Raw genomic sequence first — 21,269 nt, 5'->3', positions numbered from 1 at the left:
TGGTCTCGAACCTGATCTTCTCTTACAGTGGATCAGCTTTGCTCCTCCAGTCCCCGTCTTGCAGTCCATCCCCTCGAGAGGTGTGGGAAGAGAGGCTGACAGTGAAGACTGAGGCAAAGAATTCGTTGAGTACCTCAGCTTTCTCCTCATCCATTGTTATCAGTCTGCCAGTCTTGCTCATCAGGGGGACTATGCTTTCTTTGACCTTTCCTTTGTGGTTGATACACCTGTAGAAGCCTTACTTATTATGCTTTACATCCCTTGCCAAGTTCAGCTCCAGCTGCACCTTGGCTTTCCTGATCCTACACAACCAGGCAGTGTCTCTGCGCTCTTCCCAGGATACCTGTCCCTGCTTCCACTGCCTGTGCATTTCCTTCTTGCCCTTTATTTTGACCAGCAGGTCTTGACTCATCCATGCTCGTCTCTTGCCTTCCTTTCCTGACTTCTTAGACCTGGGGATCGAGAACTCTTGCACTCTGTGGAAAGTGTCCTTAAAGATCTGCCAGCTCTGTTCTGCTCCCTTGTCCCTGAGGGCATTTTCCCATGGGGTCCTATTGACTACCTCCTTGAAGAGCTGGCAGTTTGCTTTCCTAAAATTCAGGGTTCTGACTTTACTCTTTGCCTGCCTCGTATCCTTCAGGACTGTGAACTCCACCAGTGCATGATCACTGAAGCCCAGGCTGCCTCCAACCTTGACATCACCGATTAGCTCACTTGTGTTGATGACCAACAGGTCCAGTACTGCATTCCCCCTGGTAGAGCTGTCTATTACCTGGCTTAAGAAGTTATCCTCAATGCATTCCAGGAGTCTTCTGGATTGCCTATAGCTCACTGTGCTACTTTTCCAGGAGATGTCAGGGTGATTGAAGTCCCCCAGCAGGAGGAGAGCCTGCAAGTGTGATTCCACTTGTAGCTGGAATAAGAAGGCTTCAACAGTAGACCCTCCTTGATCGAGTGGCCTGTAGTAGACACCAATCACAAGGTTCCCTTTGTTACCTTGGTCTCTGATTCTTATCCATAAGCTTTCCACCTGCTTGTGGCTATACTTCAGAGACAGCTCTTCACACTCTATCCATTTCTTGATGTAGAGGGCAACACCTCTGCCCCTCCTTCCTTGCCTGTCCCTTATGAACTGCCTGTAGCCATTGACAGCTACATTCCAGTCACTGGATTCATCCCACCAAGTTTCAGTAATAGCAATCAGGTTGTAGCTTTCTAGCAGCACAGTAACTTCCATCTCCTCCTGTTTGTTGCCCATGCTGCGTGCATTGGTGTTGAGGCACTTCAGCTGGGGGATGTGTCACCTTCTCAGAGAAACAGCCTTTAATTCCTTTGAGGTCTTTCACTGCTGTTTCCCTGTTGGTTCCTATTACCTCAGGACCCCTGGCTCATCTCCGTAAGACTTCAGGTGTGCTCCAGTGTGCCCAGCAGGTCTCAGAGCAACAGGTTGAGGGCCCTTGCTAGCACCCCGTCCCTTGAACCTTGGCATGTCATCCCACAGCTTGTCACAGGCAAGCCTGATATTATCCCCCTCCCCCTTCAAGTCTAGTCTAAATCCCTGTCAATTAGCCTTTGTAGCTTGTGATCAAAGACCCTCTTCCCCCTTTGAGAAAGGTGAGTCCCATCTGACACCAGCAAGCCTGGTATTGTGTAGGCCATCCCATTATTGAAAAACCCCAAATTGAGGTGGTGACACCACCCACAGAGCCATGTATTACGAGAGCGGGCCCGTCTGTTTCTTGCAATGTTGCTGCCTGCAACTGAAAGGAGAGGGGAAAAAACCAGCCTGTGCTCCACATTCACTTACCAACCATCCCAAGGCCATGAAGTCTCTTTTGATTGTCCTTGGACTACGCATCGTGGCTTCATCACCACCCACATGGAAGAGCAGTAATGGGTAATAGTCCAAGAGCTGTACCAGGTTAGGAATTTTCCTAGTGACGTACTTAACCAGGGCCCCAGGGAGGCAGCAGACTTATCTAAGAAGAGGGTCTGTCTGGCATATTGGACCTTCTTTTCCCCTCCGAAGGGAGTCACCTACAATTATAACCCATCTTTTCTTTCTTGTGGAAGAGGTTGTGATACAGGGGGTAGGTCTTTCTGACCTTAACAATGCCTCTTGTGTAGACTGATCGTCATCCAAATCATCCATGAACTGGCCTTCCACATCCAGAGCCTCATACCTGTTGAGCAGAGGCACCTGCGGAGGTGAGGTGGGCAAGGAGGGTGTTCATCTGCCGCCCCAAGCATGGACTTGCCTCCCTTTGCTCCTTTCCTTTAAGCTGCTGCCTTCAGCCCAGCAGGGGTAGGATACAGGATCCCCTTGATCTTGTTTTTTTTCTGGTGGCTGTTCCGGTTTCTGTCTCAGGGAGGGCAGAACATGGTTCCACCAGCCAATTTCTTTCTCAGACTCCTTGATGCTCTTTAACCTACTTCCTGTCATGGCTCTGCCACCAGGCTGAGCAGATCAGCCACCTGGTCACACCTCACACAGATGTTCTCACTACTGCTATCAGTTACCAGTGAGAGGCTCTGGCACTGTCTGCAGCCTGAGACCTGGATAGCTGCATTTTTGCGTGGGAGCTCTGTCTGGGTTGCCACATCCATTTTGGTGAGTGCAGAGGACACGGCTTTCCGACAGGTGGATACCATAGCTAAGCTCCTTCTGAGAGGGCAATGACCACCGACTGAACTCACCTCTTGAGCTGGTAGGGTGACTACGCCATTCCTGTGCGCCCTTCTGCACAAACTGCCACGCCATGCTCTGTTTGCTTCCTCTGTTCACAGCATGCCTGGTCACTAGCGTGACTGTACAGAACTGTATTGGGAGACACTTATGAGTTCACCAAAATCCAAACCCAGTCTAAGGCTAAGAGTTTCTTAAAATCCAGAAGTTATTGTTATGATTTTTCCACTATTAATAATTCATTATTAAGATGAACTCATGAATTGGAAGTCAAGTAAAATGGAACTGAAGTAAAGAAGAGCCCATATTTGAGATATCAAAGGGAAATACATAGGACTATGTTGTTGCATGTTTTCATGATAAGGTATTTTGGCCTTGTTTATTGGTAGAAAATGCGATCTACCAATTCTAGTCAAATACATCTTTTCACATTAAGGTCTCTCAGAAAGGCATTCAGCTAGGAAACAAGGAACCTTGCATTCTGTGTTTTTCTACCTAGAATGGTGTAAGGACCTGGAAGACTCCAGACCTTTAGAGCTTGATATGATCACCCCAGTCAAGATTAAAACACAAACGAGGTTCTGTATCGGTTGGGAAGGCTGCAAGCTTTATTGGCAAAGAAAGGAGTGAGAGATAGAAAGGGAAAAGATAGCAAAGCTAGATGTTCAGCAAAGAATAGACACCACCGTGGATCCAAGCAACATCTCACAAAGCCCTACACATCTTTTTCTCGGTGGGAGACACTCCACCCAGCCATGGTGAGCACCACCTTTTATACCCTTCACCCCGCCTTTTTAAGTCGGGTTGCCCGGGGAAACGGCACGTCTCACACGTCCCTCAGCGCCCATGTGGTGATCGCAAGGTGCCCTGGGTAGCGCGCGCGCGCCTCTGTCCTTGCCTGGTACACGCAGCGGGCGCCGGGTATGTCGGCGGCAGGAAGAGACTCCCTGACACGGGAGGTGAGTGAGAGCGTTCCACAGGTGGTGGCTGGGACAACGAGTCCGTACAAGTCTGCCCTCGGCCCCCACAAGTGGTACCAGTTTGTGTTGCTGCAGAATGAAATGCTCTGTTCACTTTCCAGAAGCAGTTCTGATCCACAAAATCTCACTCTAATAAATAGAAAAAACAGTAATGCTACTAATAATATAGGGAATAGTTGTGTTACTTTGGAAAAAGGAGGAGATAGTTTTTTTTTTTTTACAAACATGCGATAGATGTCTCTGTATAACCAGAACAGACCAGGCGTTTTGCAGAGTTTTTCAACATAAAGTGTGAAGACATTGAGGTAAATTAATAAATTGACAGTATCAAGTTGAGTGTATTCTTTTTGGAGGCGCCATAATTTCATAGCGTCCTAATTTTTGATTCCCAACGTTTTATACGTGAAAAAGAAGAGAAAATAAAATCTTTGGGCAATGTTAAGTCCATTTAATTCTACTGATTTTTGAGTTTAGCAAAATTGAGTCCATAACTCTCAGACAGTTCTAGCCTACGTAATTGTCTAAGTACTTACCATCCACTAGCTTCATCCCTAATCAGCCTTTAATGTCTAGCAAATACTTAAGTTCTATATACACATAAAGCTTTTTTGAGTAAACTTGTAATCCATTTGTATGTGGACAGGTGTCTAAATTCAGCCTTATTCAGTTTGGTTTTATAGAGTTACTGTTTTTGAATTGTGATGAATAAAAATTGATAGCAGAAAATTCATTCAGAAACCCATCTGTGTGCTTGTGCTCCCTGTATCAGTGGGGAAGTGTGTGGACATCTCTGAAGATGTTCAGTTGACTGCTTTTTTATGTTGAATGGGAAGCCAGCTAGTGTGAGACTTGAAGTAGAGGCATGTGTTTGACTACAGGCCTAGCTTTTGAGCGGAATTTGTGTGCAAATTAAACACGAGGGAACTTACTGAGGGTACACAGCTGACAAAGCAGAAGGCCTTCCTTCACTTCTTTCTGCCCACTTCCAGAGTGGACAGATTGAGCGTATCTTTTTTGTTTCTTTTGGATGTAATAATGTTCTATTCTAAAGTGCATGAACAATTCCTGAGCTGCCTTGTGAGGGTAGCCGTCACAACATCTTTCTCCTAAGGACAATTATTGTCATCAGGACTGTATGACCAAAGAACTGCAGGCATTCCACAGTTTGGATTGTCAGTGACTAGAATCCACTAGAATTTCCAGAAAGAAAGATCCACTACCAAGTGTTTCCTGTTGTCTGGCTTTAGGTGGTTCCACATGACATGCAGGCTTTCTGAGTAGCAGCTTTCTTTTTCTGACCAACTCTGTTTCCTCATCGTAAAATTATGAAAGGATCTTGAGTTTGCAAATTACTTGGGTGGATGTTAACTTCAAGAATTTATGTTGCTATTTTGAAGTTGAGTTACTCATTTGTTGAAATACAAGAAATTAGTTAAATCAGGACCTAGAGCAATAGAATCAGTAGGCGAAGAGGTTTGTAACTTTTTACCATGTTATTTGTGTGAAACATTGACTTACTGGTTTGTTCGTGTATGAAGGAAGGTCACACAGCATTAATAGAGACTATCTGTAGTAAAAGTATTACATCCAGCTAGTGTGACTGCAAATCTGGGGCGAGATTCCTGAATTTTGGCCAAATAGACATATGATTCTGTAGTAGCTGTTCTGAAACTGGAATTTTGCAGTGAACGTATATAAAGTTTTGTAAGATCAAATTTCATTGGAAATGTTACATTGGTTCCCTTACAATCCTTATTCCCTTCATTTTCTATAATCTCCACATTCTCAGTTTCCATTATGCAATAACTAAGGCCGAGTATTTGCAATAAATAATTAGATTATCATACCACAGAAATCATTATAATAACAATTAAAGCAGTAAAGCTTTGACATAAACCAGTGGGATTCCTTACTTAAAGAGCCATAAGGAAGTAACATGTTTATTAGCTGAATGTTTCTCTTTCAGTGATCAGTAGTGAATTAGGTAACTGTGCTGATGTATTGTCCTTATATTTCAGTCTTCGCTAATTGAGTTCAACATTGCCAAGTCAGTCCTCATAAAATTGCTGAGTATGTAGGCTGTATGATAAGATTCCACTTGATGATGGGACTTTTTATATCCATAAAGCTAAATATCCATGTTATGAATGTTAGTGGGTTTTGGCACATTTTTTGCCAGGAAACGGCAGAGTTCATAGGGTCCCATTCAGAGCTATGGTTCTGAATTGTGGTTTGAAATAGGAAATTACTGGATTCTTTAAGAACACAGGAGATACGGACAACATTGTATTAATATTTGTCTACAACTATTATGCATATTTCTCATGTTGTAATGGAGTAATGTATTTTATAGTAGTTAAATACTGATTCTAACTTACAGTATAAATTTACGTTCCCTCTTATTTTCTTTTATTGTTAGGTTCAGTTTTCATACTGCTGAAATACCATGCTTATTGTAAAAAAAGGTTATTTGTTTCTTCATTCACCTGCTGAGACATCTTCTGGCCCAAACTTCTCACTTTCCAATGAGTTATTTTATCTCTTACTAGAGACAGTGTTATATGAAAATCAGTGTTTGTATGGGCCCCCCTTCATATATGAAGCTCTGACTATGGAACAATATTGGAATATTTTGACAAAGATTAATTAGTGGTTTTATTATCATACTTAGTAATGCATAATATTATATTCTTAATTTTTTTGTCCTGATTTTTTTAATTTACCCAAATTTGTCCCATGTATTGAGCTAATTGCTTGTGTGTGTGTGACAAAACCTAGGCATTAGAACATAAGCAACTTGCAGAGAAGTATTGTTTCCATGGAGCTGAGGTTTCAGCTCATTTTATCTTTTTAATATGATTGCCTTTATTTTAAATAAGTATTTTCCTGTAGCATGATAGTCAAACAAGATGTGGTTTTTTTTGTTTAACATTGTTGATGAAAACTGGAAAAAAAATGGGTGTTTAACCTGGAAATTACTTTCTAGTTTGTAGTTGCATTTTGTTCAGCTAAACTAAGAATCATTTATTAAACTAGTTATTGTGTTATGCTACGTTGCCACACACAACCATTAGTGTTTGCATAAACCCAATTATGTAGACTTGCAGTATATTCTTTGTCACAATGAGTTATTTATTAGAGGAAGCATCTGCTCTTTTTCATGGCCTGAATGTTGTATGCATGGGAAAGCATGTAATATGACTACAACAATCTAACTTAATTTGAAATTCTGAATATCTACTGGATAGAGTTATGAAAACTGCTTAAAATACAGTGATATCTTTCTGCTGCTGAGGTTAACACTGCATTCATTATGCTCACAATTTACCCATATTTTCAGACATTTATAGTTTAGGCTACATTAGTGTGTTTTGTATTATAAAGCTCTGTAGAATCTTTAGCTTTCAGGGATGGACATCTGTAGAGTTTTCATATGAAATTTTAGATTTTAAACAAGATATGTGAAAATATGCATTTGAAAAGGAGAGGATAAACCTGCATTTGGGGTGCTATGTAAATAATGCTCATTTTTCTTCAAACACAAGGTTTGAAAAAGCAGATCTAACTTTTTTTGAATGGTTTCTGAAAAATTATGCATCGTATTTACATTTCTCAAAAGTATAAATATACAGGACAACAAATCCAGCATGTTTTTAAAATGAGCATTTTTCTCAATTCTGTGGAAGGCTTACTGAAACTTATTTGCAAAGGCTGTTTCAGGTGCCGGAGGGAAAGAATTATTTCAGATAACTGTACATGTATTATTCCTACAACAGCAAACCCACTGTTTCAGAGGCTTGTTGAGAGGGTAAGAGAGAATACCCTTTAAATATCTATATTATAAATACTTTGTGCAGACCAGAGTAGATCCTCCAGTGTCATTACCCTTAAATGAGATTATTGGGGATTTTCCAAATTCTGTAATGTATCATGAAGTGAACCTTATTATCTGTTCTGTGACAAATTACACATTCAGGTGTTTCTAGCTGTCATAACAATGAACATTTATCATAGTTTGACTCATGAAAAACGGTTCTAATTACACGATACTATAAAAATTACTTTGGTTAAATTATTAGTAATAGATAAAAGTGTTTTTACTAGCCATAAAATTATAGTAATATTCCTGATTTCTTTCAATGGAGAGGCAGTCAAATATTTCATCATCTAATTGTGTTTATGATGACATAGGAAATACTTTCAATTGTTTTTAGAATCATAGAAATGTTAGGTTGGAAAAGACCCTTAAGATCATCGAGTCCAACCGTTAACTTAGCACTGTGAAGTCCACCACTAAACCATGTCCCTAAGCACCATGTCGACATGTCTTTTAAATATCTCCAGGGATGGTGACTCAAGCAGTGCCCTGGGCAGCCTGTTCTAGTTATTGATAACCCTTTCAGTGAAGAATTTTTTCTTAATATGCAATCTAAACCTTCCCTGGCGTAACTTGAGGCCATTTCCTCTTGTCCTATCACTTGCTACTTGGGAAAAGAGACCCACACCCACCTCACTGCAGCCTCCTTTCAGGCAGTTGTAGACAGCGATAAGGTCTCCCCTCAGCCTCCTTTTCTCCAGGCTAAACAAGCCCAGTTCCTTCAGGTGCTCCTCATAGCACTCGTTCTCTGGACCCTTCAACCAGCTCTGTTGCTCTTCTTTGGACACGCTCCAGCATCACAATGTCTTTCTTGTAGTGAGGGGCCCAAAACTGACCATGCTATTCAAGGTGTGGCCTCACCAGTGCCAAGTACAGAGGCACAATCACTTCCCTAATCCTGCTGGCCACGATATTTCTGATACAAGCCAAAATGCTGTTGTCCTTGTCCACCTGGGCACACTGCCAGTCATATTTAGACAGCTGTTGACCAACACCCTCAGGTCCTTTTCCACCAAGCAGCTTTCCAGCTGCTCTTCCCCAAGCTTGTAGCATTGCATGGGGTGGTTGTGACCCAAGTGCAGGACTCAGCACTTAGCCTTGTTAAACCTCATATGATTGGCCTTGGCCCATTGATCCATTGGTCCACATTCCTCTGTAGAGCCTTCCTACCCATAAGCAGATCAATACTCACACACAACTTGGTGTTGTCTGCAAACTTACTGAGGGAGCACTTGATCCCCTCTTCCAGATCATTGATAAAGATATTAAACAGAACCGGCCCCAATACCAGCCCCTGGGGAACATCACTTCTGACCAGCCACCAACTGGGCTTAACTCCATTCAGCACAACTCTTTGGGCCTGGCTATCCCAGCAGGTTATTACTGAGAGAATAGTACACCCATCCAAGCCATGAGCAGCCAGTCTCTCCAGCAGAACACTGTAGGAAACGGTTTCAAAGGCTTTACTAAAGCCTAGGTAGACAACATCCACGTTTTTTTCCTCATCCACTAAGCAAGTCAGCTTGTCACAGAAAGAGATGAGGTTAGTTAAGCAGGACCTGCCTTTCATAAACACATGCTGACTGGGCCTGATCACTTGGTTGTGCATGGTGGCACTCAAGATGATCTGTTCCATAACTTTCCCTGTCACTGCGGTCGAGTGACAGGCCTGTAGTTCCCTGGATCCTCCTTCCAGCCCTTGGACATCACATTTGCCAACTTCCAGTCAACTGGGATGTCTTTGGTTAGCCAGGACTGCTGATAAATGATTTTTGCTCAGTATAGTATTGTGACAAACTCACACAACACCGTTCAGGTTCGGGCATTCTCCCTACCACCTTGCTGCAAGTCAAAAAAATATCCTGACTTTCTTCAGCCACTGGTCAGAAAGTCTTTCTTGCTTGAATTCTTGATTCCTCTCAGCAACCTTTGGTTACTTATCATGAATATTTCAGTGTGAAGTGTCCCAGTCCAATAATGTTATACATCAGTCTGTTTACAAACATCAAGAAGTATCTTTAATGCAAACAGATTCAGACTAGATCTAAGGAAGAAATTTTTCATAGGGGGGTGGTGAAACACTGGCACAGGTTGCCCAGAGAGGTGGCAGATGCCCCATCCCTGGAGACATTCAAGGTCAGGTTCGATGGGTCTCTGAGAAACCTGACCTAGTTGAAGATGTCCCTGCTTATTGCAGAGGGGTTGAACTAGATGACCTTTAAAGGTCACTTCCAACCCAAACTATTCTATGATTCTATGACATAACTGAGATAAATGCAATAGTCATTGCTCACTCTAATGGTAATCATCAGCTTTGGGTTGACAGAGTATTTAGGATCAGTAACTCTCAAAATTTTTATTAGTAGAATTATCATAGTACTCTCCTAAAGAACAACTAGGCAGAATTTATCCCACTGTGATGGAAGAGGCGGCACTTGGATTCTTCATGCTGGTTCTCTGGCATGCAGCAAACCAGGGGAGAAGATACAGTACCCTGGTGGATCTCAAGGGGCATGTCAGAATTTAATAACAGTTCTTCATTATCTATATAAATGAAAAAGGTATTTTCTAAAGATGGCAGATATATTGCATTCTTCCCTTCTACATTCATGAGAATATTTCTCCTTTAAGGTTTATTTTTCAGAAGAAAGGAAATCCTGGGTATCTTCCAATTCTTTTTCTTACGTGTTTGCAGATAGTCAATAATTATAGCCATAAATTTTTCTTTACAAGTCTGAATTATCTGAAAATGTAACTTAAGACCATTGAAACTGCCCCCTAATAATTCTCTTTCTAAATCAGTGTCCTTAGCTTCTATTTTCAAGTATAAATATGCATGGGGGCATTCTTGCTCCCCACACTTTCTAAAAAAGTGCCTTAGGGCTAAAATAACTATTTCTTCTAACCTTTGTGATTCTTATCAGGTGTCTTACATAAATTGTGAGGACAGTTAGTGTTTAATGACAAGGAAGTCATGTATCAAAAGAGAGACTTAAGCAAATCCAGATCTAGTAAATTTTCACATAACAGGATACGGTGTGGCCTTCCACTGTGAGTACCCCAGACTGCAGGAGGTCAAGACAACTGTTCATAAACTTAGATTTCTAAGTTATAAATAAGTTAATAATTGCCTGGTGAGACACAACATACCTACATGAATTATCACTGTGATGAATGTGACGAGTAAGATGTAACAATTAATCTTTAAAGAACAGTTTTTTTGCTGTTGCTCAGCTGGCAGTCATGTCTGACTCTGATGTGTTGTCTCACGTTCCAGGGAAGTAATAAAACTTCAACTGACCTGATTTCTATAGTAAAGGAGGTGGATGGTATGAAAAACTTTCAGTTAAATACAAATTCTATCTTCTTGTCAGAATGTCAGCTCAGACTAGATGCCTACTGAGCCTCTATCATTTTATTCTTGGGTCGTACAAACACAAATTCGTATATACTGTTTATATATATAAATTTTATATATGTATATATAAAATATATGTATATATATTTAGCCCTTGAGCATACATCATTTGGATTGATTCTTACAGGGAATGCAAGAGTATCTAGACAACAGAAGCAAGAGCAGCTAGAAGCTTGGCAGAAATGTGGAAACAATGCTTAACATCATGTAGTATTTGAAGATTTACTTGTGTTATGGAATATTTTTTCACACTTGTATATAACCACTTGCAATTGCCATATAGGTGTTTTAGAAGCAAATTCATTCCCACTGATCAACAATCACATCCTCCTCTCCCTGTCCCCTTTCTATTTTCTAGTCCTGTTTAGGTTTCAGATTACATATGATAGGTATTATACCATCAAGCATGTGCTCAGAAGAGACCCAGCTGGCTGGAGGCCTCTGAGTAAGGGCCATGGTGTGTCCCTATCATGTGCTCTGCAACTTCAATCTCACATTGCTGTTTCTTTCTACAAGGCAAAAATCTGATTTATATTTTATCAGTACAGGCAACTGTTCTCTAATGCTTTCCCAGTGACTCACCCACTCTCATGCTTCTCTTTTTCTGTCACTTCTATTGTGTATGTATTTTTATCCTTTCCACAAAAATACTTATTTTAATGTAGTGGCAGCCCAGCACATTACTTTTATGAAGTGGTAATTTCAAGTAAGAACTAATTCTGACTTGATAGTGGTGTCATGTGTCATCTTCAACTTTTTTGAATAGTTTACAGAAATTTGCAATTGAATAATCTCTAATTAAAAAAAAAATAAACTCAGTTTATTTTGATTTCAGGACTGAAGATTATTCAACTATAATGGGAGAATATTTCTTTAGAAGGTTTTATTATGCAGATTAAAATATCTAGGACATGTAGGATTACTGTAGAGTTACTGCTCATTGCAGTAGGTGAGGTGAGACAACAGAACTAATACTATTGAGAAGAATGCTGAAGAACTTTTAATCTTAGAAAAAAAACAGAATCACATTGCTTGATGCCCAATTCTTGAAGAAAATTTTGAAATGTCATCTGCTAACATATAACTTTAATTCGTTTAGAGCTTAAAAATTTCTAGAATATGCTCAGTACCTGTAAAATGGAGAACACATTGCACAACCAGAAGACTTTACATTGCTTTCCTCCAGCAATGAGAGGTTTGTCTTTTTTTGCTACATACACACTTTTTAATTAAGGCTTATCATCTTCATTTAATCAGTTGGTAGAATTCCAGACTTTTTAAAGTACTAATAATTCTTTTTTGACTCTAACTTACTTAAGTACTGCTTGGCATACTGTTATCATATTTGCTTTATTAGGGAGAGATTTAGGAAGAATTTGCTTGTCAGTAATTTACATTCCAACCATTTTCTCAGTAACCCCATCATTTTTATTTATTGTTCTCTGACATTTATATTCTTGCAGTGTTAATTGCAAAATGTTGAATAACATTCACAAAATCAAATTGAATGTTAAGAGCAATTAGGAAAGGAATAGAGTACAAAAGAGGGAACATCATTATGTCAGTATGAATACTTGGTGAGCCCGCATCTTGAATGCCATGTGAAAATCTGATCCCTGTCACATCACTGAAGACTGAGAGGATGAGGGGTGACAGGGGTGGTCAAAAGCCTGGAACAGCTGGGTGAGTAGCTTAGAATTTCTCATTCCCTAAAGGAGAGGACAAGGGAAGTGTGATAGAGGTCTGTGAAATCACAAGGAGTGGATAAATAAAGAACAACCATTTGTTGTCTTCTCAAGTATAAGGGATCCAAACTTGATGAGATAGTTAAAAACAAAATGGGGTGCATGCAAACTGTAAAAAGTGACATGTGCTCTAAAGGCAACTTGAGAAGCTTATTTCAGAAAGTTGAATTCGTGGACATGCAAAACAAAGTAATCAGCTTTTGATTATGAAGTGTGGGACCCTCAAAGGTTTGGAGGAGAAGTGCTACTACATGCTTGTCCTGGTCTTGTGCTGGTTTCACTGTTCACTAGGCCAGCATTGTTGGCTGCCTTCATGACAGAATACGGGTGACATAGACATAAAGTATAATCAAATGCCTCTTCTTACATTTCATATATCAATTTTTAATGTTTTTTTAATGTAGCTGAATTCAGGAGCTGAGCAGGGTTTCACCGGTGCTTGGTGACAATTTTAAGGCTGCAGTATTTCTTCATGGGCTTCTCTAGGCAGATTTACTATTACTAGGGTTTTGGCATTCTGACTTATTCTTAGAGAAACTTGCATCTACAATGATTAAGTTGAAGTCTGCTGTTTTAATCATTGCTTTGGTAAATAAATTTTTGCCTCTGTCTTCTTACAGTAGACTTAGATGGACAAGGTAGAAATTCCTTTTTTTCAAGGTAGGAAGGAATCCTCCTCTTGTCCTGCCGTTGCACTTGAGATGCTTTGATGCCTCCACATTACACAGTGCAGTGTAGGGAGAAGTATTTTCTATATTTATTATGATAAAAAGGCAGGAATATAATACAGAGTTAACAGTGCTGTTATTCATGAATTACAAGGTTTTTAAGATCTTCTCTAATTTCAACCTAAAGTTTTAACTAATGCACATTTATTCCAGTAATAAAACTGTGTATTTGTAAACGTCTTGATTTCAATTGTACTCTTCCTAATACCCATGCTTCATTTTACACAAGTGTTATTTGCAGGATTTAAAAAAAAACCGCTTTTTTTTTTTTTACAGGATGTGGGCTTCAGGAATCATTTTCTATTAACTTAAACTTAAGCTGTCTCATTCCTTAAATTAAAAAGTTTTATTTAGAACTGCAGTAAGTCTGCTTACAAAGTTTTCCAGTTCCTTGTTATGTCTTTAGAGTCCAATAGCTGAAACTAGTTACTATTAGTATATATCAGTAAAATTGCTAATGCAGAAAGCTTATGCTCTGACTAGACGTAAACAGGAAAGGATAAAAGAGGTAGAGACACAATCACATTCCTCTTTTAGGCACCTTTTTTGGACACTGATCACTAATCTTGTATTGTTTGCTAGTACGTACTAATATTTATTACAAATGCTTGTTAGTATTCTGTTTATTTTGTATGACTTTTTTTCCCTGTTAACTGTTTCCAGTATTCATTTTCAAGTTCTTTATTCAGTGGTGGTCTAACGTAGGATTTAAAATTTGGTTCTACTGAAGCAATCAAGTAGAACTTTGAAGTGGAGCTCCTGTTGCTGCCATCTCAACCCTATCCTTCGAGAGGCCTTGAATTATTACCAGATTATGAACTCTCATAAAAATCAGGTCAAAGCACAATGATCAGGAAGAACTGCCAGAAGATCAGTAGTGTAGTGATCCACTAACAGTATAAATCATTTACCTAAAAAAAGGACTGTTATCTACAGCCATAGTTTACCTTAGGAAATATGAGTTCTTGTTGAAGAAATTGTTATTGCACAAGCTATTCTAGTCATCACAATCTTCAATAATTTTTTGAGTAGTGCTATGATAATATCTAACTGTCAGGGTGCTTTCTGGCCCTTTGCGTTTTATTATATCATATTTGATTTATGTGCACTGCTTGACTTTCCCAGGCATCCATACATCCAATGTAAGAAAGATGTGGAAATATGTCTTTGCCCATGGAATTGCTTCCTGCCGTGATAAAAAAAACCCCACAAATCCAGAAACTCTGGCGAAACTGTATGGTATCTTCTTATTCACGTTCTAAAGCAGAGACAGTGCGCTTGATTGGACAGTTTAGTGTACCAGCAAATTTCTGACTAATTCCTTTTTTCCCTCCCTCAACATTTGCTAATGATGGGAATTCATTATATGTATCATATTTAAGGGACCTTGCGCCATTATTGCTGTTCACTCAAATACAGAGCAGTCACACATCTTCATTCACAGCCTGGGATTCTGCCATCAGAATATAGATGGCATATCTTTAGCTTTCTTATATATAATAAAAACATATTGTAAAACCATCCCCAAAGAGAAACTAATTGCAGTGATTAATTGTCAATTTCATGAGATATAATTACAAAAACTGAATAAGAGATAGCCACTGAATTAGAACCTAGCAAAGCAGGTATGGCAAGACCAGTTATGTTAGAGCTTTTGCTAAATACAAAGTTTGATGAATAAAGAATTTTCTGTAGCTAAACAAGAACTACATTGCACATGAAAATTAAAGAAACAAGAAGTGTTATCATCTAGCATGCAAGTAATTCTTCCAGTCTGTTACAATTTGGATTTCAGCAGAATGTGGTATTTAATTTGCTGAATTTTAAACCCTGCTAACCAGAGTTATTGAGCCTGGTTCTTTTCCTGTGTCATCTAAGAAATATCTCTCTTACCTACTTAAATTTTTGCATTTCAGGAATCTTATTCAAAGAAGAGAGGTTATGCATTGGAAGCAATACCCTCTGTACCTCTGGATGCAGTTCCATCAGAAAATGACAACAGTCTTTGTGATTCAATAGATATAGCAGTGACCAAAAAACCTTGCTCCCTAGAGATAGCAAGAGTTCCTTCCTCAAGACCAGGTAAATCACCAAATAATCCTTTACATAGTCTCTGGTATAAGTGTAATGTTATAGAAGGTATAGAATTATATATAGAAGGTATAGGTTTATATTTTTAAGAATACAGTAGTCTGTTTACATATCACAGCATGATTACAGTCTTACATTAGCTATCATAAGAGCTTAATGTCAAAATAGAAATTAATAGCAAAATGCTGTAGAAGGGAAAACAAATCAAAGGTTTAAATAATTTCCTGGATAAATATAAAAAGATTGCAAAAAGCCAAATTAAAAATGGAATTTCTTTGAGCCCAGCCTTTTGCAGTAATCTATTTACCAACTTGTTTCATTTTTTAATGAAGTGCTTAGCAACAGCATTATACAACTAATTCAAAATTTAAATTACTCTGTATTTTCATGTTATGTAAAGGAATATCTGCTCCGTTTTTGAAAATGAAACAGTGAATGAGAATTGATAGAAATAAATGACAGTTTGTCAGACTGCTGTTTGTATTATACAGGTTTGAACAGCAATGAGTTACAATAGTTAAAAACCAATGGAATTATGCTGAGTCAGATTAATTATATTATCTGTAAGGACTCTGTTTATGTTTGCCAAAATTATGTGCTCTCTTCTGTTACCCATGTTTGAACTCTTCATTAGTCACCACCTGGTGCAAGAATTTCATAATACAGTGATTTTGCTATAAGTAATTGAACTGAGAGTCTGCTTTGACAAATGACAGTTCTCAGCAGCACAGACCTATTTGAAATGGGCAATTGACTTTTCGACCTGTGCTATCTTGATTATGAATCATGATTTGGGAAATATACAGGGATGACAGAGGATTGTTGACTAACATCATGTTACCTGTCTAGTCTGTGTAAGGGGAAGCACCTTCTTGATTTCACAGTTGAACTAGTATTGAAAGAGTGCCAGAGCTATATCAGGCACAGTGTATAAGGGTCAGGTATCAAGATACAACTTTGGAGTCTGCAAGGTGAGGTGGAGTGGATCATAATTCTCACCTGTCCGTAAAATTCAGGCTAAAGAAGACTTGAGGTAACATGCATTATGAACAGTAATCTAAGAGGTGGCATAAAATAGAATAGCAACTTTCTAGCATAGTTGCACAGAGTGGACCAGAGTCTGACTCGAACATCAGCATGACTACTTGTGTAGCTTTGTTTTCGTTGTTGATATTTTTTTGGCTCTGCTAATCTAAAAAATTAGCAGGCTGTGTAGGACAATACTATGACTTGTCATTCAGTAAAGGAAGAAAATGCCAAATTATCCTCAATTTTCAGACGTCTACTTGATTAATCACTATAAACATACTTACTGCAATGGGAAGACTGCCATACCCCTACCCCATAAATTGTCCAAGGGAGTTCATGATCTGCCTCTGTAGTAATGGGGCTCAACTACAAAGCTTTCAACTGTAATTAGTATTTAAAAAAAAGGATAGACTTTTTGCTAGTTAAAATAGCAGGCTTTGGAAGTGTGCTGTCTGCTGAACATAGGCTTTTTCCTTAGGCATAGCAAGTCCATTAAGATCAGTATGAAAAACAGATCCTAAAAAGGACATTTTTAGGTCTTGATCTGGAAATATGTTTTGTGTGTGGTTAAATATGGTGTGTATCAGAGGCCCAGAGAATAACCAAGGAAGTTGTAGGACGTTCATGAGGGCATCCATCATCTTTTTAAGATCTAACAAGGTCAACAAGTTGACAGTACAAATGCACTATAATTCCTTCTGTCTTAGTTTTACATATACCATTATGATCTTTTCCTTGGCATTTTATTGGGAAGAACATTTGGCTGTATAGATAAGCAGATTCCAAAATGTGATTTTATTTTAAGCTATAAATGTAGTAGTTATCTAATTGGCCTGGCTTGTAAGCCGTATCTCTAATCATGTTGGCTGCTATCTTATACTACAAATGGCCCAAATGAAATCAACCATGTCACTCACAGTTATATAAGGTAGTTAACACTATGCATAAGTGTGTGTGGATGTCATCCTGCCCCTTCAGTTCATACAAATTTATTGCTTGAATGTTATGTATGATTACAGAGATCATTCATTTAAAACAAATGTCTAATTTGCTTACCTTTTTTCCTGAATTTCCCAGTTTTTGTATCACTGAGGCATGCTGACTTTGAGAATACTGTTTCAAATTGCTGTACTGTGTCATGTGTAGAGTTCATTTCAGAGCATGAGGCAGCACTTTGAACATAAAATTACATCTGTCAGTCTTCTTTCCCTAGGTGGTAGGACCTTCTGATCAAGCCTCCCCACTGTCTGGGGCACTACTACGTCTTGGCAGCAGAAGTGAGACTGTGCTCAATGGTTGAAAATTCTGCTTTCCTATATTGAGAGGAAAGGTCATTCTGACTGGCCTTTCAAGCTGTAGAGTTGCATGTTGTAACTGCCCTGCCAGTAAACTCCTAACAGGTTGGGAATAGTCACCTTGTCAGTCATCATTCTCTGACCTACTGGGGAAAAAAACAGACTGCTCTGTAGTTCTCCATATTATTTTTAATTTCCTGAATCTCATTCTTGAACTGGTAGGGAATAGCAGAGGATGAGAACTCCATGCACCAAATGGTAAAGGATTGTTTGATATAACGGAGGAAAACTGAACAGAAAGGAAATAAAAGTAGTCATGAAGTTTGTTACTTCCACTTCTGAAATCCTATGTTGTGTCAGTTTTATGTCTGTTTGTAAGAAATTAGGTTTATATAGGAAGAACAACATTTACATTATTGATTTATGCTGACAGTTAAAACAATTGCTTCAAATTAAAACTGTCTAAGTAAAAAAGACTGCATGTGTGTCTGAGTTCAAGTTAAGGCTGTTCTTTGTTTCTGTGGTAGATTGATAGGATGAGGTTGGCAGAGTGTGTTAGCATCTCTGTCTCAGTAGCTCTGCTTTTAAACTAACAGTTAAGACTTGATAGGAATATTCTGAAATATTGGACTCTTAGAGACAATTTTTTCTGCTAAGTAAAATATAAATTTGGATTTTAAATGTCATAAATTAATCTCATAAAATTAATTTCATAAATTAATAGATTTAGCAATCAACCTTACTAATCTTTCTGTTGGGCTATTTCAGAACAGTATCCTCATTCCTTAAACTAGACATTTGTACTAGTAACTTTAATTTTTAGACTGTCCTATTAAAAAAAGAAATCACATGGCATATATAACCTTGAAAAATAACCATAAAATTTTATGAGTTGATAAGGCATGCATTAGTATTGCCCTTTTGATCTTAAGGAAGGAAATAAATTTTGTGAAGTATAGCAACAAATCATCTTGGAAAAGGTGTAAACTTTTAATAAATTGCTAAGGCTCAAGGCACTGTGTAATTCTAATGCTAAAGTAGGCATTGTCAAGTATCTTCGTGAAGTTAGTGTGGTTTTGATCAGTTATCTAGTGTCAAGAACACTGATAGCAGAAATTTCGGTGGAGCACCATGCTGACTTTGGGCCTGTGCTGTTGAAGACACTTACAGACTTATCCTGCATGCTTGGTAGCTTGGGCATTTTGTACCATACTCCATCCTTGCACCTCATGATGTCATACACTTTATTTAGAAGAAATATTGAATGAAATCTGAGATACATACAGGAGAAATGTTAATAGTTTTGGGGGTTTTTTTGAGTTGTGTGTGTCCATACCCAGTAGAGAGATCATATCTCTTTCAGTCTGCCTCTGTGGTTTCTGCTGCAGAAATTCTCTAGGAGCGAGACCAGGTGGCAGTCTATGTGCTAAATTTTTAATAATATGGAATGATGGCAGTACTACTTAAAATATTTTTAGGTCTCATTAAGTATTGTTAGGAATTAGAGAGGACTTTTCAAACTCTGTTTTTCATTATTAACTTGGTGAAAAGAAAGTCCTCCTTTGGAAAAGTTGGTCTGTCCATGCAGATTAGTGAAGGTTTTAATACAGCATCTCAATAACAGGAAGAGACATTGCTGTCTGTAAACTGCATGAAAATCATCCTTAGATAAGGGAGTTCTAATTCAAGAACCTATTTTTTCCAGTTACTTTACTATGGCTACAGGTTGAGGAGACCTTACTGAGCTATCTTCAACTGTGGAAACAGCTCAGGTGTAGCAATGCAGAACTCAGCCTGGGCTGCAAAATCCAGCTGAGAAATGAGGTAAATACTTAGCGGCTTCACTTGTGCTGAACTCTCAGCCTCTGCACAGTCAGCAATTCCCAAGTCAGCACTTTTAAATATAGCTTTGGTACAAATACTCTACCCAGTTACATCTAAGATATGGCTCTGTCAAGGGGATAAAAATGTCCTTAGATATGTGATGTGTTGCCACTAGCCTGTAGCAGGCAAACACAAGTCAAGGATTTGAAACAAAGGAAGAGTTATCCTAGCAGCTATTCTGGTCATCTACCCAAATAAATGTACTTTGGAGAAAACTTGCTGTTGTCAGTCATGACGTTTTTGTCATTAGAAAAATTACTTAATTTGCTCTTAAGTGCTAGTAACTTGTAAGGAAGATCATGCAAGATAATAAATCTGTAATTAATGATACCTGTTTTTAATAACCTCATAATCACAGCAGGGAAGCTAACAAAAAAATGTTTGTCACTGAATTTTTACAACATATCAAACTGTCCTCAAGCTGGCCTATCTACTGCAACATGAGGGGTTTTTTGCTTTCTCAGCCTGGCATCCCTCTCCTCTCATTCAGTGAAAATGAACCTGAAAATTTGTGGCCAGTGTGTCAGCTCACCTCTGCTTGCATTCTTGTGTCTACTGTATAACACTGTGTCAGCGGTCTCATACAGATAACTAGGAGATAATTCTTTAGAAATCTGAATTGCCAAATAGCCTAGCTGTGATAACATTTTTATCAAAATCAAAATATGAATCTTCTACATAGTTTCCAAAATCATTAAATGCTTGGCTTGGTAAATAAAGTGCTATTTGTCAGGTCATCAGTTTCTGATTGACTTCAGTAACAAATCTTCACAAGCACCTTTCCTGAATATTTGGACGTTTCAATTCTCCAGACTCAGACTAAGATAGCAAATGCATCTTTTCTTGTTTAATGAATTTATACTTTTGCTTTTGTGCAATTATTTTCTAGCTATAAGCAAACCAGTGCAGAGTGGCCAGATGAAGAAACCATCCCACTGCCAGATACACAAAATTGCCTGGATGAATGGAAATTGAAGAGGCTAGCCTTACTAACCCATGTTTCATTATTTTGAAACTATAATTGATCTGAAGGATCATGCACTAACCTTTCTGAATTCCACTCACCCAAATTTTTTCAAACAGAAGGACTGCTATTAGAGCTGTATTTCAATTAAGTACACTTTTTAAACCAGAGATAACAGGATATAGTACACTTAAACACATGACCTACAGTCTAATTCCTCAGGATTAAATACTTTCAGTAATCAAGAAAGATCATTTTAGCTATGTAGAGAGAAGAACATAATAAAGGAAGGAGTCTTTTAGCAAGCAGAGTAACAGCAGTGTATAACAGTTGGTTTAGAACCATCTGAAAATAGAGTCTATGAAATTTAGCCTAATTTGACACCAGTGTTTTTGAAGCAACTGATTGTCCATGAAAGCTTTTGATACTGTGGTGCATATTCAAAATCATTAACTACCTACCTGCCATGAGTGCTGAATTGCCTAAGTACTAAGTCTCAGGCCTGATGTGTAAGGGAGCAGCAAGGGCCAGCTGCTTCTTCAGGGATGGGGAGGCAGGAGCAAAGGGGACTA

General features: G+C 38.7%; 1 protein-coding gene across 4 annotated transcripts in view; it reads left to right on the top strand.

Moving 5' to 3' along the window:
• The window catches only part of ANKS1B (ankyrin repeat and sterile alpha motif domain containing 1B), a gene marked incomplete at both ends in the record, with an annotated part of 473,260 nt that overhangs the window by 129,437 nt on the left and 322,554 nt on the right, over positions 1–21,269 (top strand). For all 4 annotated transcript variants that reach the window (XM_082013919.1, XM_082013918.1, XM_082013917.1 and 1 more), the window contains one exon: positions 15,351–15,516. In XM_082013919.1, the coding sequence (XP_081870045.1) occupies positions 15,351–15,516 (166 nt within the window). The remainder of the gene's footprint in view (positions 1–15,350; positions 15,517–21,269) is intronic.

The sequence above is a fragment of the Phaethon aethereus genome, assembly GCF_964289735.1.
Source record: "Phaethon aethereus genome assembly, chromosome: 1".
NCBI lineage: Eukaryota > Metazoa > Chordata > Aves > Phaethontiformes > Phaethontidae > Phaethon > Phaethon aethereus.
This window is presented reverse-complemented; position numbering and strand designations above follow the sequence as displayed.